General features: G+C 39.7%; 1 protein-coding gene across 9 annotated transcripts in view; it reads left to right on the plus strand.

Moving 5' to 3' along the window:
- Nucleotides 1-21,158, plus strand: part of LOC109931223 (NEDD4 like E3 ubiquitin protein ligase) — a 210,293-nt gene that overhangs the window by 95,779 nt on the left and 93,356 nt on the right. For all 9 annotated transcript variants that reach the window (XM_020530552.2, XM_048595938.1, XM_048595901.1 and 6 more), the window contains exon 2: nucleotides 5,026-5,076. In XM_020530552.2, the coding sequence (XP_020386141.2) occupies nucleotides 5,026-5,076 (51 nt within the window). The remainder of the gene's footprint in view (nucleotides 1-5,025; nucleotides 5,077-21,158) is intronic.

A 21,158-nucleotide genomic window follows, 5' to 3' on the forward strand; every position in this document is an offset into this window, starting at 1 on the left:
GAGGAGCAGGAAGGCTGACGTTTCGGGCCTAGACCCTTCCTCTGATGCTGCTTGGCCTGCTGTGTTCATCCAGCTCTACACCTTGTTATGTCATGATTTTGGATGAGTTTAACTTTTTTTCTTATGAGATAGAATTGCCACTTTCTGTTATTGGCACACCATTTTGGCTAGTGCTGAGTCACCGGAGGTTGGTGTGAGAGTTGTCATGACAACTGAGAGCTGAGCCAATTCAGCCTTTCCACTTCTGTATTCACAACAGAGTAAAATTAAAACCTTCAAACACCCTCAAAATTAGCCCCAATGCTTCCTAACCAGACTTCTTTTAATCAATGCCAAACTTTGTGAATAATCAATCCTCGGCATTGGTTTGTAGCCTAAACAAGAGACTTAGCAATTTATTAACAATGCAATAACTTTAGCAGCACAAAGTCAAACAATAAATTAATCTAATTAGTCTATGCTATAAACCCAAAAAGCTTTGTTTTCAACCCCACTAGTACAAAAGGCAGATAGACAAACAATACAATTGTGATAAATAAAAAAAAAACAAACTGGCCAGATAATTTGAGGTTTTCACAACGTGTTGTTTCACTGGTGTAGATGATTGTTTCTTGGTTGATTTTATTTTGTTTTTGAAAATGTCAATCAGTGTCACCTTTTCAGTTCACTCAGATAAAGGCAGCAGTAATTATAATGTCGTTATCTATTCTCTGAACTTTCAAGAGCTGCTTGTGGATGGTTAGTAAGGGACCTTTCAAATTTACATGTTGTAGTATCAACACCCGGATTGCTTTCCACAGAAAATACATGTCCAAAACCCTTTTCAACCTCTGACCACCCCCTGCAAGACTGACCATCTGCACAATGTCTAATTTACCATTTAATTAACCTCTGCTCCCTGTTTGAGCCTAAGGTCTTTTCCAGACTTGTTGGAACCAATTCCCAGGTACTGACCTCATTAATAGCCAAATTCTACTCTTTATTTATAGGTAATACTCTGCCCCAGTAGCGAAGAGTCTACTGAACCTCTAGATTAGAAACCAACTTCTCTTCTAGGCCTGGCCTCACAAATGAACAGCAGCTTCTTTGGTCTGTTTTCCTTTTAACAGAAACTGTCAGAAACAGAAACCGAAACCTACAGTCCAAAATTTATCTTTAGCTCACAGTTCCTGGCTCATAGCTCTAAACCAAAACTGATAAAAGAATAAAGTAAAAACAAAGAAAAATCAGTAAGGGTTCTAATAGAGTCAACATTTGTAGCCTCAAAGAAAAACACCCCAATTATGGGGGTTGACTTGCAAGCTGGGTTTATGGAGGGGGGGGAAAAAGAATTCTTGTTGGGATCAGAGAAAAGAAATCGTCTCACACAGCGGGTTGACTTAAGCAACATGATTTATGATCACCCAACAGCGTAGACAAGAGTTGTACATCATGCTACAACTCACTGCATTGCCACATTGGAAATTAAGCCCTGCTATACCCATAGTCATTATAACGTTTTTTTTTAGAATAAGTAGGCAAAACTCCGATCTACCTGATAATCTGACCCAGGTTAAATATGGGCGCGGTTTCTGTACTTTACAATAATCAATAATACTTTACAGGTCATTAGATTCTAGCTACAGGTAAACAATCAAGTTAACTTAATTACCTCTAGAAATTAAAACTCTTAAACCCCTTATGAACACACTGATACACAGATGGGCATTAACAGGAACAAAAGTACACGTGGGCAGGGGATGACTGGAAAAACAATTACATCGTCTCTGTTCACAAAATTTGTTGGGTTTTTTCCTGATCCAGAGGTTTCTACTTGACCTTTCTCTTTGCAAATGCTTCCACTGGTTTGTAAAAGGCACAGGGTGGCTAATTCATGTTTGAAAGATCTCTGACTTGTCGTATTCACAAACACAGCTTGCATTAACTACTGAAGGAAAGATAAGTTGGTTTCTTTCGATTTAAAGTGGCTTACTGCAGAGAACTGAAATAATGAGTTTTTGGCTGCTGAAAATCTGGTGTCTCTATTTGCTTAATCACAGCCCAAGTTGTTCATTTAACTGACATCTGATCATAGTTATTGCCAGGCATAGGATCTTTGTCATTGATAGCTGGTTCCAGGTATAAATCAATGTTCTTCACTCATAAACAACCCCTCGTCTCCAGTTCATCTGCATATTTCTGGAATCCATACCCATGCAGACAAGGTTTTACAATAGATCACAAAGTCATTGCTTTCAAAACATGCAGCCATCCTTGTAAATCCCTGGAATATAAAACAATTCTTTCTCATTTCAGTCCACAGTTTTGATGAGCAAAAAAATAAAGACCATGTTTTTTGCACAGTCGGGAGCACACGGCAGATCTGATGCAGCTGACTGCATGGGAATTGCCCATAAAGTTGAAACTTCCAATGGGTGAAGACATTCACAACTTCAAACTGAGTTCCAACTGACTTGAGCTCCATCATCACCCAAGCAAAGTTATAGGATTAAGACCTGATTTAACTCCTGGTTAACTATTAAACCAACACCAGCTGACATCTAAAGCCATTTTGATTAAGAGCCATGCAAGTTGTGATGTGCGATATGTGTGAGAAGTTGCTTGAATTATGCTTTTGCAAGCATTTTGCTACTACTTTTTGAACAATCTCAGAATTCTTAAAATATCATCTTTGGACTTGGTGTTCCCCACAGAGTGAGGCATGAGCTGACTTTTGAGCTTCCTTTCACTGAGGATCTATTAGTCTTTAAATAGTACTTTTACAATATGACATCATGAGAAATTGAAGCAGGAGGAGACTAATCAGTCCATTGATGCTGCTTTGCCATTCAATAAGATCATGGCATAATGACACACAATACCTGCTTGTAAAATGACCGTTTCTCTTCTGTCTATTTGGCTAGAGATGGAAAATAAAGTCATGTTGGAGTGGATTTTCGTATTTTTGTTTGGTTTTGTTCAACTAATTTTTTGCATTCGCATTTAAAAGGATTAGAAATGATAATATTGAAATAACCTGCTACAGCTGTTATTGCTGTAATCTGTAAATTGGATTGCAAACTTGGCTGCAGTTTTCTTGGATAATCTCATGCTGCTTCTGTTCAAAGGCTTTAGGATTCTTACAATGTGATGCCACAACAAATGGTGAAATTTTAGGCAAATATACTTGTAGTAAGTGGTAACTCACCCACTCTGTCATATGTGAATAATAAAATAAATGCTGCATATGGACAGAAAACTATTGATGCATGGAAATGATTGGATATCTATTCAGAATTATTTCGATTTGGTAGGAATAAAGAACATAATTTGTTTGTGGAATTAGTATTGTTTACAGCTTTTATAATTAACCTTGATTTAGAAATCTATTTTACAGTTTGCAGATAGTACCAAAGACGAGCAATGCTAAAAAAATTACAGAATAAGTTGGAGAAAATATGTGTTGGCAGTATAATGGCAGATGAAGTTTAGTGAAGAGAAATTGTGTAAAGTGCTGCAGAAAGGAAGAAAAGAAATGAAAATTCACTCCATCAATGGAGTGGAAATAGTAAAAGTTGAAACTGGTAAAAAGGTTAGACACTTTGTGCTCTACAGTTGTCAAATGAACCATTAATAAATTCAGTAGAGTGCTGCACAACTAAAGCAGTAGGATATAATTTTTAAAAAATTGGCTCCTAAGAAACAAAGGATACATTGTGGTCTATGTAAACAATATCCATCCAAAGTCTGGTTTATAATTGTAAGTGTTTGAAACAGTCTTTTCAGCTCAGAAAGAAGAAATCTGGAAATAAGGGAAAGTGGAAATATAGTTTGTTAGCATTAGCTGGCATTTTAGCAAGATATTGCTTTGTTTTAGAAATTGAAAAATTAAATGTGCTGAACAGCTTAATGGCAAAACAGCCATTATCCTCTTTTTAGAGTTAGATTGTGATGCAGCAAACGTTGATTGGTTCTTTTGAGAATAAGCTTGTGATGCAGCAAATGTTGATTTTGTATCTTGTGTACTTCAGATAATTAGTATTTTACGGTTCAGATTGTAAATTACTGAAGCTCAGTCCTTTGGTTGGTATTATCTGTACCGTAGATATATTGTCCCATTCCATCACAGTCCTGTGGATAGATGAACATAGGTTCCAGAGGTTAGAAAGATCCAGCAAGCTGCCTTCATCCAGAATCTACATATCGTTAGTTATTTTAGATTCAGATTTACCTTTATTACCATAAGTGCTTGATCCCCAACTTTAAGGACCAGCAGTTCCTGCCTCCACCAGCTTTCTCGTGAAAATCACAGCACAGGTTCTTGAGTGTCCCCGTTTTGTGCCAGTGTCTAATTGCTGCTGAACTGGCCTATATCCATAACTTGTGTGCTGAGACCTACATAGTGCAGCACAAGGAAGTGCAGTAGTCTGAAACAGCAGGATGGCATTTGTGACTAAATGTAGTTTAATATTGATATTATTTGAATTTCCAAACTTTAAAGCATTCAAAGTGCTGTAAGCAAAGCAATTTGGAATAGGCTTGAGCAATTGACAATCACCATTGTTCAAACTGTCAAGTTATCATAACTTGTGAACTGTCGTACTTTGAATCACAGTCTTTAAAGGAGCATGCAACTATGGTAAATACCTAACCAAGGGGAACTGAAAATAAAAAAAAATCTAATTTGTTCTCCTGATACTTAGTCTTTCATTTGGAGTTTTCTAGACTCCATGATAGAAACGTAGAACTGGAAAACAACCTTCAATCTATCACAATACCAGCCATTGGACATTGAGTTCATTGCAGTGCATATTTACTGGCCTTTTATGTCGCTGTGTGGAGACTGTGTTCACTGTGACATAAATATAATTTTATCTCCTGTCCGATTCTTTGTTGCTCTTTGCCAAATTATTTCCTATTTGAATTTTTGATTAAGTGATTAGTTTTAAAAATAAATTCTGTTGGATTAAATTTCTGATTTTTAGTGACATTTCAAAATTACATAATAAAAATACTAAGAAAGCTGTTATGGTCTTGTTTTCACAGACAAGAGATGATTTCCTGGGCCAAGTTGATGTACCTCTTAACCACTTACCGGTGAGTTGCTGACTGGAGTAAAAATATGGTAACTTTAAGAAAAGGATGAGCGTGAAGTCTGGTGAACACAAAGCTGCCAGCAGTATTTGTTTGACTATCTTGTTTAACCTCATATCAACTTCCAGCATTGCCATCATATAATCTGTTGGCCCTATTAAAGTAGTACGTTATTGAGAGAACTAAGTGAACAACCAAAACTAATTGTACAGGAAGCCACCATGATTGAAATGAGTAAAACATAACATGAGGTAAGCTGACAAACAGTAATTAAGTAATCTGCAGCTTGAGATTTTCGAAAAAATTCTAATTGAAAGAAATGAAAAGTGAAGGCACCAAAGGAGACCAAGTTTCCTACAGTGGGACACAATGGGTGGAAATTAGTTGAATGCATAATGGCAGAGTGGGATGTAGGACCAGGGGAATCAGGCAGGAGAACCCACATCAGATTCCTAGCATTAGGAAAATTGTTATGACTTACGTTGGGGAATCTCACCCAAGGGCAGGAGGATTCCCATTAGACTCATTAATGAACCACTTGATGCAAATAGACTCTGAGCCCACCAGAAACCAATGGTGGCTGAGGAATTTCACAGCACCTGCACCTGTCTCCCCTGCTTTTTAAAGATCGCCCATCAAACCCTGTTCTCAGATTCGCAAGTGCCCAATTGAAGGGCCTGACATTGGGAATGAGAGGGTTGATTTGGGATGGGATATAGAGCTTAGGAATAGGAGTAGGTCATTCAGCCCATTGAGCCTGCCCTGCTATTAGATATGATCATGGCTGATTGAAAACTTTTAACAGCTTTTATTCACCCTGTTGTACCATCTTCCACCTTGTTTTCTTGGGCAGAAAATATAAAACTTTGAATTCACATATGAACAAATTCAAGAACAGATTCTCCCCCACTATTATCAGACTTTTGAATGAACTTCTCAAATGTAAATATTGACCTCTCTCTCTCTCTGCACCTTGTCTGTGGCTGCAGCACTGTATTCTGCACTCTGTTCTGCTACCCTGATGCACCTTGTATGGTACAATCTGCCTGTAGACACGTAAAACAACACTTTTCGCTGGATCTCAGTACGTGACAACAATATATCAAATCGCATCACCATCCCAATAACCCATTATGTCATTGATGATCTGAAATCTATCAATATCTACCTTAAACATACTCAATGACTGAGCTTCAACTGACGTCAGTAGTGGAGAATTCCAAAGGTTCACAACCCTCTGAGTAATATAGTTTATCCACATTTTAGTCCTAGTTGGCATACCATTATTTTTTACATTGTGTCCTCTGGTTCTAGACTCTCCAATCAGAGAGAAAACATCTTACCTGCATCTTCCTTGTATACCCCTCTTACTATTTTGTAAGTTTGAGTTAGATCACCCTGCATTCTTTAAAATGCCAGAGAATACAAGCCCAAATTGCCTATACTCTCTCCACACAGCAGTACTGCCTTCCTGCGAACAAGTCTGGAGAACCTTTGCACGCCCTCAATGGCAATGATACAAGGAAACCAAAACAGCATACAGTATTCCAGGTGTGGTCTAACCATGCTCCCATACAATTGAAACAAGACTTCAGTATCCTGTACTCAATTCTTCTTGTGATAAAGGCGAACATTCCATCATTGTCCTAATAGTTTGATGGACCTGAATGTTAGTTGTTCTCGTCAAAATGTCACTCACTGAAGGCTAAGTCATTTTGTACATTTACTCTTACAAAACTCTTCCCAGTTGCAAAATACTCTACATGTCTGTTTATCCAACCAAATTAATAACTCACTTTTTTCCACATTATTTTATAGCTGCGATGTTCTTGCCCATTGACTAAGTTTATCCAAAACCTCCTGAAGCCACGTCATATCTTCCTCACAAAAACATTCTCAAATTTGGAAATATCTCATTTGATCCACATCTCCAACTAATTAACATAAGTTATTAACCGCTCGAGCCCAAATACTGTTCCTTACGGCAATCCACTAGTCACAGCCTGCTAATACAGAATGACTCATTCATTTCTCCTGTTTTCTGCCCATTAGGCAATTATTAATCCATACTGGTACATAATCTCCAATCAGCAGGTAATGAGGAACGCTAATGGAATGTTGGCCCTTATTTCAAGTGGATTGGAGTATAAGAGTAGGGAAGTCTTCCTGCAGCTGCACAAGGTGCCGAGGCCATGTCTGAAGTAGTGTGAACAGTTTTGGTCACGTTATTGAAGGAAAGATATTATTTCATTGGAAGGAGTTCAGAGAAGCTTCACTAGGATGATCCCCAGTCTTATGAGCAAAGACTGAACAAATTTGAACTCTACTCATTGAAATTTAGAAGACTAAGACTAAGTGGTTGAAATTCATTGAAACTCATTGAAATGTATAAGATTCTTAAGGGGCTTAACAGGGTTACTAAGGATGTTTCCCCTCATTAGAGAGTCTAGAATCAGAGGGCATAATCTCAGAATTAAGGAGTGTCAATTTAAGACTTGGATGATGAGGAAATTCTTCCCTCAGGGTTGTGAGTCTTTTGAATTCCTTGTCACAGAGAGCTGTGGGGACAATGTTTTTGTGTATATTTAAGGCTGAGATAGATAGATACATAGATGGATGGATGCTTGATCAGGAGGGGAACCACGGGTTATAGGCAAAGGGCAGGGTCAGCTGTGATCCTGTTAAATGGCAGAGGGACTACTCCTGTTTCTATTTCTTATGGTTTTCTATATTGAAGGCAGAGACAAATATTTGTTCATTTCATTTGCCATTTCCTGATTATTATCTCAACTCTTGACATTCACTTTACTTAATCTTTTTTACTTATAATACAAATGTTATAGAATTTATAGAATCCCTACAGTGTGGAAACAGGCCCTTCGGCCCAACAAGTCCACATTGACCACAGAGCATCCCACCCAAACCCATTCCCCTATAAACCCACCTAATCTACAAATCCCTGGACACTACGGGCAATTTAGCATGGCCAATCCACTTACCCTGCACATCTTTGGACTGTGGGAGGAAACTGGAGCACCCGCAGGAAACCCACACAGACATGGGGAAAATGTGCAAACTCCACACGGACAGTTGTCCGAGGGTGGAATCGAACCCGGTCCCTGGCGCTGTGAGGCAGCAGTGCGAACCAGACTTGATGCTTTCAACACTCAACACAAAGGCCAAAAGCTTGGAGAAAAAGCTGAGTTTTCAGAGCTGTCTTCAAGGAGAGACAAGAGATATAGAGGTGGGGTGGTTAGACAAGGTGTATTGCGAAGCCCGGGACTTTTGCAGCTGAAGCTTTAGCTACCACTGTGGAACCAATTTGTTGGGCTGACCGAGGTTACAGAGATAAGGTGGTGAGGGCATAGATGGATTTGAAAGCAAGGATGAGGATTTTAAAATCCATTTTGAAGGATTGCTTAATCTAGGGCTAACTTAAGTCAGTGATCATATGCGTGATGGCTGATTGGTTATGTTAAGACATGGGCAAGAGAATTTTCGTTACACTGAAGTTCACAAAAGGTAGAATGTGGAACTAGCTCGGAATGGATTGCAGGTTATGGGTGTCAAATCTAGTAGTAATAACTATCTGAAGCTGAACTTCATTGTTTCTAATCTCAGTATCCTATTTTACCATGAAATGAGCTGCCATTCACATATCTGTGTTATCACTAAAATCACTTACATCTGTAAGCTAAACTAACTCTTCCCCTGCCTCAGCTCACTTTCTGCTGGATCCATGCTTGTTTGTTAAGTGGCTGGGAAGAAAGATGTGTGGTTGTGCAGAGGACTGAAAACAAAGCTTTTATCTTCCCATTAATTAATTGGAAAAATAAATGTTAATCCAGCATTGAAGAATTTGAGAGTTGCCGTGGTGATATGGCAGGTTTTACTTGAGTGTAAATTGCTCACCTTTTGAGTGCAAAATTTAAGCAGATTTAACTGTCAACAGTCATCAGCAATTAAAACCTCAATGTTTACCCTATGAATAGTTCAGCACTAGCTGGGTGCTGCATCCAAGTTAGATATCATGATAATGCTGAGATCGAACACTGGAGTCAAAACTATAGCATTTTTAAGAAATAGGAACAGGTGTAGGCCACTTGACCCTTGGAGCTTGCTTCGCCATTCAATAAGATTATGGCTGATCTAATGCTTTTCGTGTCCACTTTCCTGCCATTTCCCCATAACCCTTGATTCCCTTAATGATCAAGAATCTATTTATCTCAGCTTTAAATATGCAAAGGACTCTGCTCCCACAGATGTTTGCAACAAGGATTTCGAAAGACTATCGACACTTTGAAAGAAGAAATTCCTCCTCATCTCAGTTTTAAATTGGTGCCCCTTAATTCTGAGTCTATGCCCTCTGGTCCTAGACACTCGCGTGAACCTCTTAAGAATCCAAATGTTTCAATGAGATCACCTCCCATTGTTCTGAACCCCAGAGATTAAAGTGATCAGAATCCCAATCTGTTTAGCTTTGCTCATAAGACAATCCCTCCAGACCAGGGATCATCCTAGTGAACCTTCTCTGAACTTTCTCCAAAGAAATAATATCTCTCCTTAAATAAGGGGACCAAAACTGCTCACCATGCTCCAGATGTGGTCACACCAGTGCCTTGTATAATTTCAATAAGGCTTCCCTATTCTTATATTCCAAACCCCTTGAAATAAAAGCCAATTTCCATTAGCATTCCTGATCACCTGCTACACCTGTCTCCTAGCTTTGTGTTTCATGCACAAGTACCCCCAAGTCCCTTTTATGTTGCAGTTTTCTGCAGTTTTCTCTATTTTAGTAATATTCTGTTCTTCTGTTCTCCCTTCGACAATGACCAACTTTGCATTTTCCCACATTATATTCCATTTGCCGTTTACTTGCTAATTCCCATCTTTAACTTCTAGATATTGACGGTTATCTACCGTGGCCTCTCCTTCCCACCTACCTCCTCACCCGCAACCTTCCGCATCAAACAATCTGACTCCAAATTCTAGCCAGCCTGTGAACTTAACCACACTATTGACTTTCATGTTGACCTTTTCTGTAGTTATCTTAAACACTTTGATCAGACTCCATCATGTCTCAAATGATGGCTAGATCTATGACAGAAAATGACCTAACATAATTATTCAAACACTTCATACCACTTCAGAATGTTCTGAGATTTAACATAGATGCTGGTAGCAGAGGGTGATAGTACATCCTGCTAACTCGCATGATGAAATCAAAATGATAGTAAAGGGGATTTATTTTAGGTCGTGTTCTTTGTTTTTACAAGTCTACGGGTTGCAGCATGTTCTCAGTGCAAGTAATAAACAAGCAAGTCACGATGAGATCATTACAAATGCTTTGGCTGCCAAACTGATCCTCTTGCAGTTCTAGCAAATTCCTCTGCCAAATTCAAATTAATGAGTAAGCACAGCACTATTTTAATGATTACTCTTGTCTGGTATAGGGATTATGGATTTCAGGAAGGGTGTTCTTTCCGCTGCTTATGCATGCAAATTATACTCGACAACAAAGATTTGCATTAATATAGCACCACTAATATTGAAAATGTTCCCCAAGTTATTCCACAGGAGCATTACGAATCAAAATTTGACCGTGAACTGCATGATGCCTTGGAACATATCAGGTTTGTCTTAAAGGCGAAAAGAAATCTGGAGAAATGGAAAGATTTAAGGAGTAAGTTTCAGAGCTCTAGGCCTATGTCAGCTGCTACTAAGGGAGGAATTAAAATTGGGGATATAAATAGTCCAAAATAGAAAGCGCACAGATATTTTTGAAACTTGTAGACCTGAAGAGATTACAGAGAAGATAGGGAACAGTAAGGTTATGGTGAAATTTGAAAACAATTTTAAGAATCGTAAAAATGAGCTATTACTGGACTGGGGGTTCGATGATGGCTCTAACCTGGTGGTGTACTAAGGAGGATGCTTCAAGGTAATTTAGACAAGTTGAGTGAGTGAGTGAGAAAGCACATGGCAATGCAGTAAAACATGGCTAAATGTAAAGTTATACACTTCACAGTAAAACAAAAGGAAAGCAGAATATTATTTAAATGGTGATTTATTGGGAAATGTGGAGTACAAAGGGATCTGGACATCCTTGTGCGCCAGTCAATGAAAATAGACAAGTGCAGCAAGCAAATGAGAAGGCAAATGATATATTGAATTTTGCTGCAAGTGGATTTGAGTTCAGAATTACGGATGTTTTACTGCAGTTATATAAGACCTTGGTGAGACCACATCTGGAACATTGCATGCAGTTTTGGTTCCTGTACCTAAAAAAGGATGTACTTGCCATAAAGGGAGTAGAGTGCAAGGTCACTCGATTGATACTGGGGTTGCCAAGACTGTGAAGGGAGATTGGGCCTGTATTCTCTAGAGTATAGAAGGATGAAATAATATCTGATTGAAATTATAAAATTCTAACAGGGCTGGATAATCTAGATGCAGAGGGATTATTTAGATATTTGGGAAGCCCAGAAAGAGGGGTCACAGTGAGGAAAAATTTCTCTTCTCCAAGAATAGTGGAATTTCCCACAAAAAGCTGTGGAGGCCAAGTCACTGTGCATTCGTGAAATAGAGAGAGAAATGTTTTGATATTGAAGGCATCTGGGATAAGGAGAGAAAGTGGGAATATGGCATTGAGATAAAGCATCAGCATTGATCATATTGATTGGAACATCAGGCTCAAAGAACGAGTTTCTATGTTTGTGTTCTATTTAAGTCGATGACAGAAAGTTGATGAGTAGAGAGGATTTAGTGAGAGTTGGGATGTGAGAAACAGCTCTGGATTAATGAAAGAAGGAGGAAGCTTTTCATTTGCTATGGCAATGTCTCTATAAACCAATGTTCACTTGCTAACCAGTGAAGACGCTCATCTAATGCAGTGTAAATATTTTTCTTCTCCTTGAAATTGGTATTCTTGTGAATTGTCCTGATGAATATAAAATGAAAAGCTTTAACAAACTATTTTTCAGTAATACTCAAGTTTTTTTTTAACCTGTCCTTTGCTCATCTCTCAAAATTTTCCTAATCTCACTAATGTTCAAAGTATTATGTGTTTTCTTTTGATTTGATACCATGCATAACTTCCTTATTTAGCCATGATGATACTTCCACATATCACTTTTCTCCATTGGATAAACTATTTCTCTAACATTCTATTGTTAATTAATTTTCACAATCCACTTCAAATCAAATCTATCTTCATATCCTTCTAATTGCATTTATGTAATTTCAGGACACTCATTTTTGAAACAAGTTTCCTGCTGTCAAACTGAATGTGAAATATGCAATGATCATTCTTAATGGTTTACTATGAAGTCATGAATCTTGTTATTTGTCTATTACCAGACCTGAATTAGTCTGGTTGGTTCCAGAATGCATTGTTCCCAGAAACTGTCCAAAATATATTCAATTAACTTTTATCCTTGAGGCTACCTTTGCCAGTTTGATTTATACAATCTATATGAAAATTGAAATCATTTGAAATTGAAATTCCTACCTTTATTGTTTCAATCATGTGGACTACAACAACTGGATCCTTCCCCTCCCATTCTAAGCTCCTTTCCAAACCGAAGATAATGTACCTAAAATTAGAACTAGATCGGCAATACAGCCTTCAGGACTCCCACATTTGGCTGCAGAGGACATTATCTATTCCTCGAACTATAATGTTCACTACTACATTTCTTTTTACTTCCCACTCTTGAATGGCTTCCTGTACACAGTACTACAGTCAAGCTATTCATCTTCACTGCAGACCCAGCTCTTATCCAGATAACCTAAAATATTATCAAACTTGTTGGATAGTTGCACGAACTGAGGATCCTTCTTTGATAACTTCTGTGTTGTGATAACTGTCTCAGTTGTGGTCACATGGTTGGTCCCAGACCACAGAACAAATCTGAAGCACCTAGCCTAAAGGGTGTAACTGCCTGTTGAAACAAAGTGTGCAGGTACCTTTTGTCCTCCCTGATAAACCAGTGCCTAAAGTTTGGACTCTGGTTTGTTAAAACCTGAGCTGTAATTCCTTGAGTTGCTGTCTCTTACTGTGGATGTGGTTGCCATAGATCATTCCATGCCACTCCACATATGACAGCTATAACACACACCTGCCTTGCCATCTTTATTATGTTTTATTTAATAAGTTAAGCTTAAAGTTTAGAAATATCACTCAGTAGTTATTTGTTATTGCATTAAGGAGTTTGACTAAGTTGCAACTTTAATACCATCATTTTATATATGTGTATTTGTGTACCTGTTTAAAGTACTGCCGAGGTTTAATTAGGGGAGAAGAAACTCTAACAACTCATCAACTAATCTGCAACCATCTCACTTAATTAATACCACTGGGCTCTGACTGGCTCCCGCTCTCAGATCAAACATTATTTTATAAAAGACCAGAAAAGCACCCTTTCACTCACTATCAATCCCTCACTTCACAAATTCCCAAAGTTAAGCACCCTATCTTTAGTATCCAGTGGGTCTGGACCTTCATGTGAATTAATTCATGCATCTGCAAACTGTCCTGTATTTCTATGAGCTGAATTTCCACAGAACCTGTTTAGCACAGAATTGTTCCAGTACAGGAGTAGTCTATTTGGCCCTTCTTGTGTTCAGTGTCTCTCCAAGTGATCAGCACGACTTAATGACATTCTCCTGCCCTTTGCTCATTCTGTTCATTTATTCTATTTGAATAATGATCTAATGCCCTCTTGAATGCCCCAATTGAATCCACCTCCACCACACTTCGAGGCATTCCAGGCACACCGTGTGAAAAGGTTTCTTCTTGCATCATATTTTGCATATCACATTAAATCTGTGTCTTCTCATTCTTGATCCTTTTACAAGCAGGAACACTTTCTCCTTGACTAATCTGTCCCGTTTGCTCGTTACTTTAAAAAGAGAACAACCCTTAAAATTTACTGCTACCAACTTGTGGGCGGCACGGTGGCTCAGTGGTTGGCACTGCTGCTTCTCAGCGCCAGGGAGCCAGGTTCACTTCCAGCCTTGGGTGCCTGTCTGTCTGTGTGGAGTTTGCATGTTCTCCCTATGTCTGTGTGCATTTCCTCCAGGTGCTCCAGTATCCTCCCACAAGTCAAAGATGTGTAGGTCCGGTGGATTGGCCATGCTAAATTGCCCGTGGAATCCGGGCTAGGTGGATTAGCCATCATAAGTGCCGGGTTACAGGGATGGAGTAGGAGGCTGGGTTTGGGTGGGATGCTTTTTGGATGGTTGGTGCAGACTCACTGGGCTGAAAGGCCTCTTTCTGCACTGTAGGGATTCAATGAACTGATCAGAGTTAAACTCATTGACTTAGGAGGACTGTATTGATCTGGGCCTGCCACAGTTTGGCTTTAGTCTTTCTAGTATATCAGTGAAGAAAATTTATCCTCATCTAAGAACTGAAAGTGGTCAAACAATGTGACAAGTTAGAGACAGTCAAGGGGTACATATGTATAAGTATATGCATATGCTTATTGGCAGTAACAGATAATCTACTGTCTTTATCATGCAGTTAAAGAAACCAAGTGATAGCAGCAAGTAATTTTTATCATTGCTGGATGTGATGATAGTTTAAATACGGTAACAAAATAAACAAAATGAAAAAGACTCAAGACATGTAAAAGAAAAACATAAATTGAGAGATTGCTGAAGTGTAAGAAATAACAACGGTCTTGCTCTATATTTGTGCGTGGACCTGCTTTTAAAATATTATTCTTCTTCCTCATTGTAAACAGTGCAATTTCTGATGAATGGAATGTTGTCTCCCTTTTGGTGTACAGTGACAGTGGGAATTACTCCCAGTGAGGACACATCATGGGTAATATTTTAGAGGGGGGGCTCCATTATTGTCCCTCAGTGTCAGAAGTACACCTTTGCACCTGAATGGATATTTCCACATTTTTTGAGTTAATCATTCATGCGTCTCAGATGTATGTTGATAACATTTTATGGACCTGCATAACACACAATTGTTGAATCGTTTTCAAGTTTCTGGTCAATGGTGAACTCCCAGGATGCTGCTGATGGACAGTTCAACACAGCAGTGCCATGAGGTGGTTCTTGCTTTATCTTGTTGGAGATGATCGTTGCCTAACGTCTGTGCCATAAATACCATTCGGCACTTATCTGAACAGACCTAAATATTCTCCAGGTCTTAAACCTGAAAGAACTGCAGATACTGTAAATCAGGAACAAAAACAGAAGTTGCTGGAAAAGCTCAGCAGGTCTGGCAGCATTTGTGAAGAGGAATCTGTGTTAACGTTTTGGGTCCAACCCTTCCTCAGAACTTCTGTTTTTATTCTCCAGGTCTTGATGCATGGGGGTAATATTTGTTTAATCATCAGAGGAATTGTAACTATCAGTGTTTATCCTCACTTCTGACCTTATCATCGTTGAATAGTCACTGATTACACAGCTTCGTCTCCTTACTAACATGGTTGAGTCGAGGATATATTCCTGGGGAAGCCTTGCAGAAATGTTGAATTGAAGTGATTTTTCTTTTTAAACAACCACAGTCATCATCTGCCTCTGGACAACAGAGAGCTCCCCATCCCACCCTCCCACCACCATTAAGTTCAGTTTTACAGAAGCTCATTAATTTTGCGTTGTGTGAAATGCTGTCTTCATATTGAAATGAGTAACTCTCACCTTATAGCTTGACTTCCCTTCATCTGCTCATGGTCATTAAGACTGTCATTAAGATCGAGAGTGAAGTGATCTGGATCTACTGAACTATAATGTCACTCTTTGTTTCGGAATTTGCCGAGCATTCAATGACACTTCTGGCTCCATTGTAACAGAATTTGAGTTAAGAAGTAGGGATGTCTTAGTGCAATTATACAGATCCTTGGTGCAACCACACCTGGAGTATTGTGTGCAGTTTTATTGTCCCTGCTTAAGAAAGGATATACTTCCAATAGAGGGATTGCATTGGAAGTTCACTTGGCTGATGCCAGGGATGGCAATACTGTCCCATGAGAAGAGTTTGGACTGGCTGAGCACGTTTCTCGAGGAGGTTACCTTGCATAGAGGGTAGGCAGAGAGTGAATGGGTGAGCAGCGAACAAGAATATCTTGTGCAAGAGTCCTCTGAATGCATCTTGTTCTGTTCCTGGTATTCCATTCAGAATACTGCTGAGGGCAGTGGTTCCTCTGGAGAGTCCAAGCCTAGTATGTTCCACAGTCCATAGTGTAATTCTGCTGCACAGAGCAGGAAGGAAGAAGGTCAGAAAGACCACCATGGTCAGGGATTCGAAAGGAAAACAGAAAAATGATTGTACAGCTGTACACACGGGGTTCCAGAAGGTATTGTGGTGTCAGGCTGCGGAATGAGTAAGGAGGAAGGAGATAAACAGCTAGAGGCAATGGTTCATATTGGTACCAATAACAAAATTCAAGAATAGTTTCAACATGTGAATGAACAAAAGGCCACAGGAATGTACGTTTGACCTATGTTGTATTTTTTGATCTTCTTGTGGTAAGTTTTAAGGAGGGGGGAGATGTTGGGTATTCTGAAAGGCATTAGGGTGGACAAGTCCCCAGGTCCGGATGGGATCTATCCCAGTTTACTGAGGGAAGCAAGAGAGGAAATAGCTGGGGCCTTAACAGATATCTTTGCAGTATCCTTGAGCACGGGTGAGGTCCCAGATAACTGGAGAATTGCTAATGTTGTCCCCTTGTTTAAGAAGGGTAGCAAGGATAATCCAGGTAATTATAGACCGGTGAGCCTGACGTCAGTGGTGGGGAAGCTGCTGGAGAAGATACTGAGGGATAGGATTTATTTACATTTGGAAGAAAATGGGCTTATTAGTGATAGGCAGCATGGTTTTGTGCAGGGAAGGTCATGTCTTACCAACTTGATAGAATTCTTTGAGGAAGTGACAAAGTTGATAGATGAGGGAAGGGCTGTGGATGTCATATACATGGACTTCAGTAAGGCATTTGATAAGGTTCCCCATGGTATGCTGATGGAGAAAGTGAAGTCGCATGGAGTCCAGGGTGTACTAGCGAGATGGATAGAGAACTGGCTGGGCAACAGGAGACAGAGTTGTAGTGGAAGGGAGTTTCTCAAAATGGAGAACTGTGACCAGTGGTGTTCCACAGGGATCCATGTTGGGACCACTGTTGTTTGTGATATACATTAATGATCTGGAGGAAGGTATAGATGGTCTGATTAGAACATAGAACATAGAACATTACAGTGCAGTACAGGCCCTTTGGCCCTTGATGTTGCGCCGACCTGTGAAACCAATCTGAAGCCCATCTAACCTAAACTATTCCATTATCATCCATATGTTTATCCAATGACCATTTAAATGCCCTTAAAGTTGGCGAGTCTACTACTTTTGCAGGCAGGGCATTCCACGCCCTTACTACTCTCTGAGTAAAGAACCTACCTCTGACATCTGTCCTATATCTATCACCCGTCAATTTAAAGCTATGTCCCCTCGTGCCAGCCATCACCATCCGAGGAAAAAGGCTCCCACTGTCCACCCTATCTAATCCTCTGATTAGCAAGTTTGCAGACGATACTAAGTTTGGTGGAGTAGCAGATAGTGAAGGGGACTGTCGGAGAATGCAGCAGAATATAGATAGATTGGAGAGTTGGGCGGAGAAATGGCAGATGGAGTTCAATCCAGGCAAATGAGAGGTGATGCATTTTGGAAGATCCAATTCAAGAGTGAACTATACGGTAAATGGAAAAGCCCTGGGGAAAATTGATGCACAAAGAGATCTGGGTGTTCAGGTCCATTGTACCTTGAAGGTGGCAACGCAGGTCGATGGAGTGGTCAAGAAGGCATACGGCATGCTTTCATTCATCAGACGGCATATTGAGTACAAGAGTTGGCAGGTCATGTTACAGTTGTATAGGACTTTGGTTCGACCACATTTGGGATAATTCTGGTCGCCACATTACCAAAAGGATGTGGATGCTTTGGAGAGGGTGCAGAGGAGGTTCACCAGGATGTTGCCTGGTATGGAGGGCGCTAGCTATGAAGGGCGCTAGCTATGAAGAGAGTATGAGTGGATTAGGATTATTTACATTAGAAGGACGGAGGTTGAGGGGGGACCTGATTGAGGGCTACAAAATCATGAGAGGTATAGACAGGGTGGATAGCAAGAAGCTTTTTCCCAGAGTGGGGGACTCAATTACGAGGGGTCACGATTTCAAGGTGAGAGGGGGAAAGTTTAAGGGAGATATGCGTGGAAAGTTTTCTAAGCAGAGGGTGGTGAGTACCTGGAACGTGTTGCCAGCGGAGGTGGTAGAGGTGGGCATGATAGCATCATTTAAGATGTATCTAGACAGATACATGAATGGGCAGGGAGCAGAGGGATACAGATCCTTGGAAAATAGGCGACAGGATCTGGATCGGCGCAGGCTTGGAGGGTCGAAGAGCCTGTTCCTATGCTGTAATTTTCTTTGTTCTTTGAGATGTGAGAGGCAAGTTTTTTTTTATGCAGGGGTGGTAAGTGCCTGGAATGCACTGCCAGAGGAGGTAGATATAATTGCTATACGGACCACGTGGAAGTTTTTAGTTTAGAAAGGCATCATGTGTCGACGCAGTCTTGGTGGGCTCAAGAGCCTGTTCCTGTGCTGTACTGTTCTTATCTCTTTATTTCGGTATGAGGAGCCACCTAGTGGTCTATTGAAATTACAGCTTTACACTGATATTCCTGATGACACGAAACTAAATTTCTCTGCATTCCAACATAGCAATAGACACTGCACAGGGGTCCATTCAGCACATGGTGTTTGTGCTTCCTGTGAAACTCCCTGCCCAATTCCAGTCATGTCGTTGCAGATGGAAGTTTGAAATTGAAACATCGGGCCTGAAAAGACCATCTCTCCCTATCATTTCTTAAGTCTTCTTTATCTTGATTTTTATAATCAGATTTATTATGATTACTTTACAAGTATGCAGAAATAAGATTTTTAAAAAACTTTTGATTTGTGTGATGTAGGCCAGCATTTATTGTCCATTGTTAATTTCCCTGGAAAGCCAGTGGTGGGATAGTTGGTATTGTTGTAATCCTGTAGGTGTATCGGTGCTATTAGGAAGGGAGTCCCACAAGTTTGACCCAGCTACAGTGAAGGAACATGATTTGATTCCAAATCAGGATGATGTGTGGCTTGGAGGACAACCATGGTGTACACTGCTTTTCAAGATGATAGAGAACATAGATTTGGGAGGTGCTGTCATAGATTTGGGAGCCTCAGTATGTTACTGCAGTGCATCTTGTAAATGCACACTGCCTTTTTTAAAACTCATTCGTAGGGCATGCATGTTGCTAGCTGGACCAGCTTTTATAGCCCATCCCAGTTGAGAGTCAACCACATTGCTGTGGGTCTAGAGTCATGTGTAGGTCAGACACAGTAAGAATGGCACTTTCCTTCCCTAAAGGATATTACTGAACGAAATGGTTTATTTTCCCTCAACAATTGATAATGGCTATATGGTCATCATTAGACTCTCAATTCCAGGTTTGTTGTTGAATTCAAATTCCACACTCTCCCATGGTGGCATTTGGACCCAGGTTCCCCGTACATTACCTTGGTCTCTGGATTAATAGTCAAATGATAAATACCACAAGGCCGTCACTTTCCCCCACCGGTGTACGTTAGTGATGAAGGGAGTGAATGTTGAAAGTGGTGCGTTCAAATCTAGAGTTTATCGTAGCTTTACAACATTTGAATTTAGCAGTTTGGACCTCAGTATGTAATACAAGGGATATCATGAATTTTGTATGTTGTGAAATTGCCTCACATGACAGTAAACTTCCTGTCTTTGAAACGCAATCCCAAAGCATCAGCCTGGATTTGCTTCACACTGATGTCAGGCCCTTTGTCATTTCCAGTGACCCAAAATGAACAGGAAGGTTGAGATCCATTTTGATCTATTTCTGACACTTTGCATGCTGCAGAATGTTGCTTCTTTGCACTGCAGGTTGTTCAACGTTATTCTTTTAACTTGCTTGTGCTGGAGTTCATCGCCTGCACCACCTAGTGAAGACTGATTGATTGTGGATTTCATTATTGTCCCAATTCTTGTGAAGGATTTTGATAAAGTTAATACAGAGAAACTTTGCAGTGTCAGTGACAAGAGGAAACATACTTAAGGGAATGGGTTGAAGAACGCAAGGTGAGATGTGGAGAAATGCTATGAAGGTATGATGATTCGAAAGGTACCGCCCAAAAGGGAGTGGTAGAAGACAATTTGACGATGATCGATGAACACTTTAAAAGAAGGAATTTGCAGCATAATGGACAAAGACCAGGGTAATGCAACTAATGAAATATTTCCTCAAAGAACCTGCATAGTCATGCTAATGCTTCCTCTGTTGTATCATTCTGTAATTCTAGTTTAGCTACATAACATGTCCTTTATATTTTCAACTTCATTATGAAGATTCCACCTCAGTCAGATAAAACTTGGCAGTGTATTCTCTTCTGTCAAATCTTGCTGACTTTTGCTTAGGAATTCTGTCATCATTTGATTTTTGTTATAGAAACATTGATATCTTGCATTTCCCATTTTAATTGCACTTCAATTAGTCAGTAACAATTAAGCTGTTTGTCTTTGTTTAAGTACTGTACCAACTTACACAGATGACCATGGTTTTCCGATCCTTCCAATCCAAGAATAGTCTCATTCTTGGAGGTCTGGGAAGCCTAGCTTTAAAGTTAGTTTTGTGCATCCTTTACATTTTGGCTCTTGTTCTCATGTCCGTAGACGAGCGTAACATATACCATTTTAATGAAAATGGTACTGAACCCATTTAGGATGTTGTCTTGATGAGAATCATTTGTGCTAATTAGAGAAAAGGGAAGCCTTAAGGTTTTTTTTTTTTTTTTTGTTGCTTTTCTCACATATTTGAAGCAAACACAAACCTTCCTCCCAGAAGATCTTCCACCTGGATGTAGAAACATAGAAAAATAACATAGAAAAAATAGGAGCAGGAGTGGTCCATCTGGCTGTTTGAGCCAATGTTGTTCATTTGTTCATTAGCTTATTACCCTGTTCCTGGTTTTATCTCTTTAGCCCTAAGAACCATAGAACCTGTCCAACGCAT

Source organism: Rhincodon typus, chromosome 1 (assembly GCF_021869965.1).
Source record: "Rhincodon typus isolate 14 chromosome 1, sRhiTyp1.1, whole genome shotgun sequence".
Taxonomy (NCBI): domain Eukaryota; kingdom Metazoa; phylum Chordata; class Chondrichthyes; order Orectolobiformes; family Rhincodontidae; genus Rhincodon; species Rhincodon typus.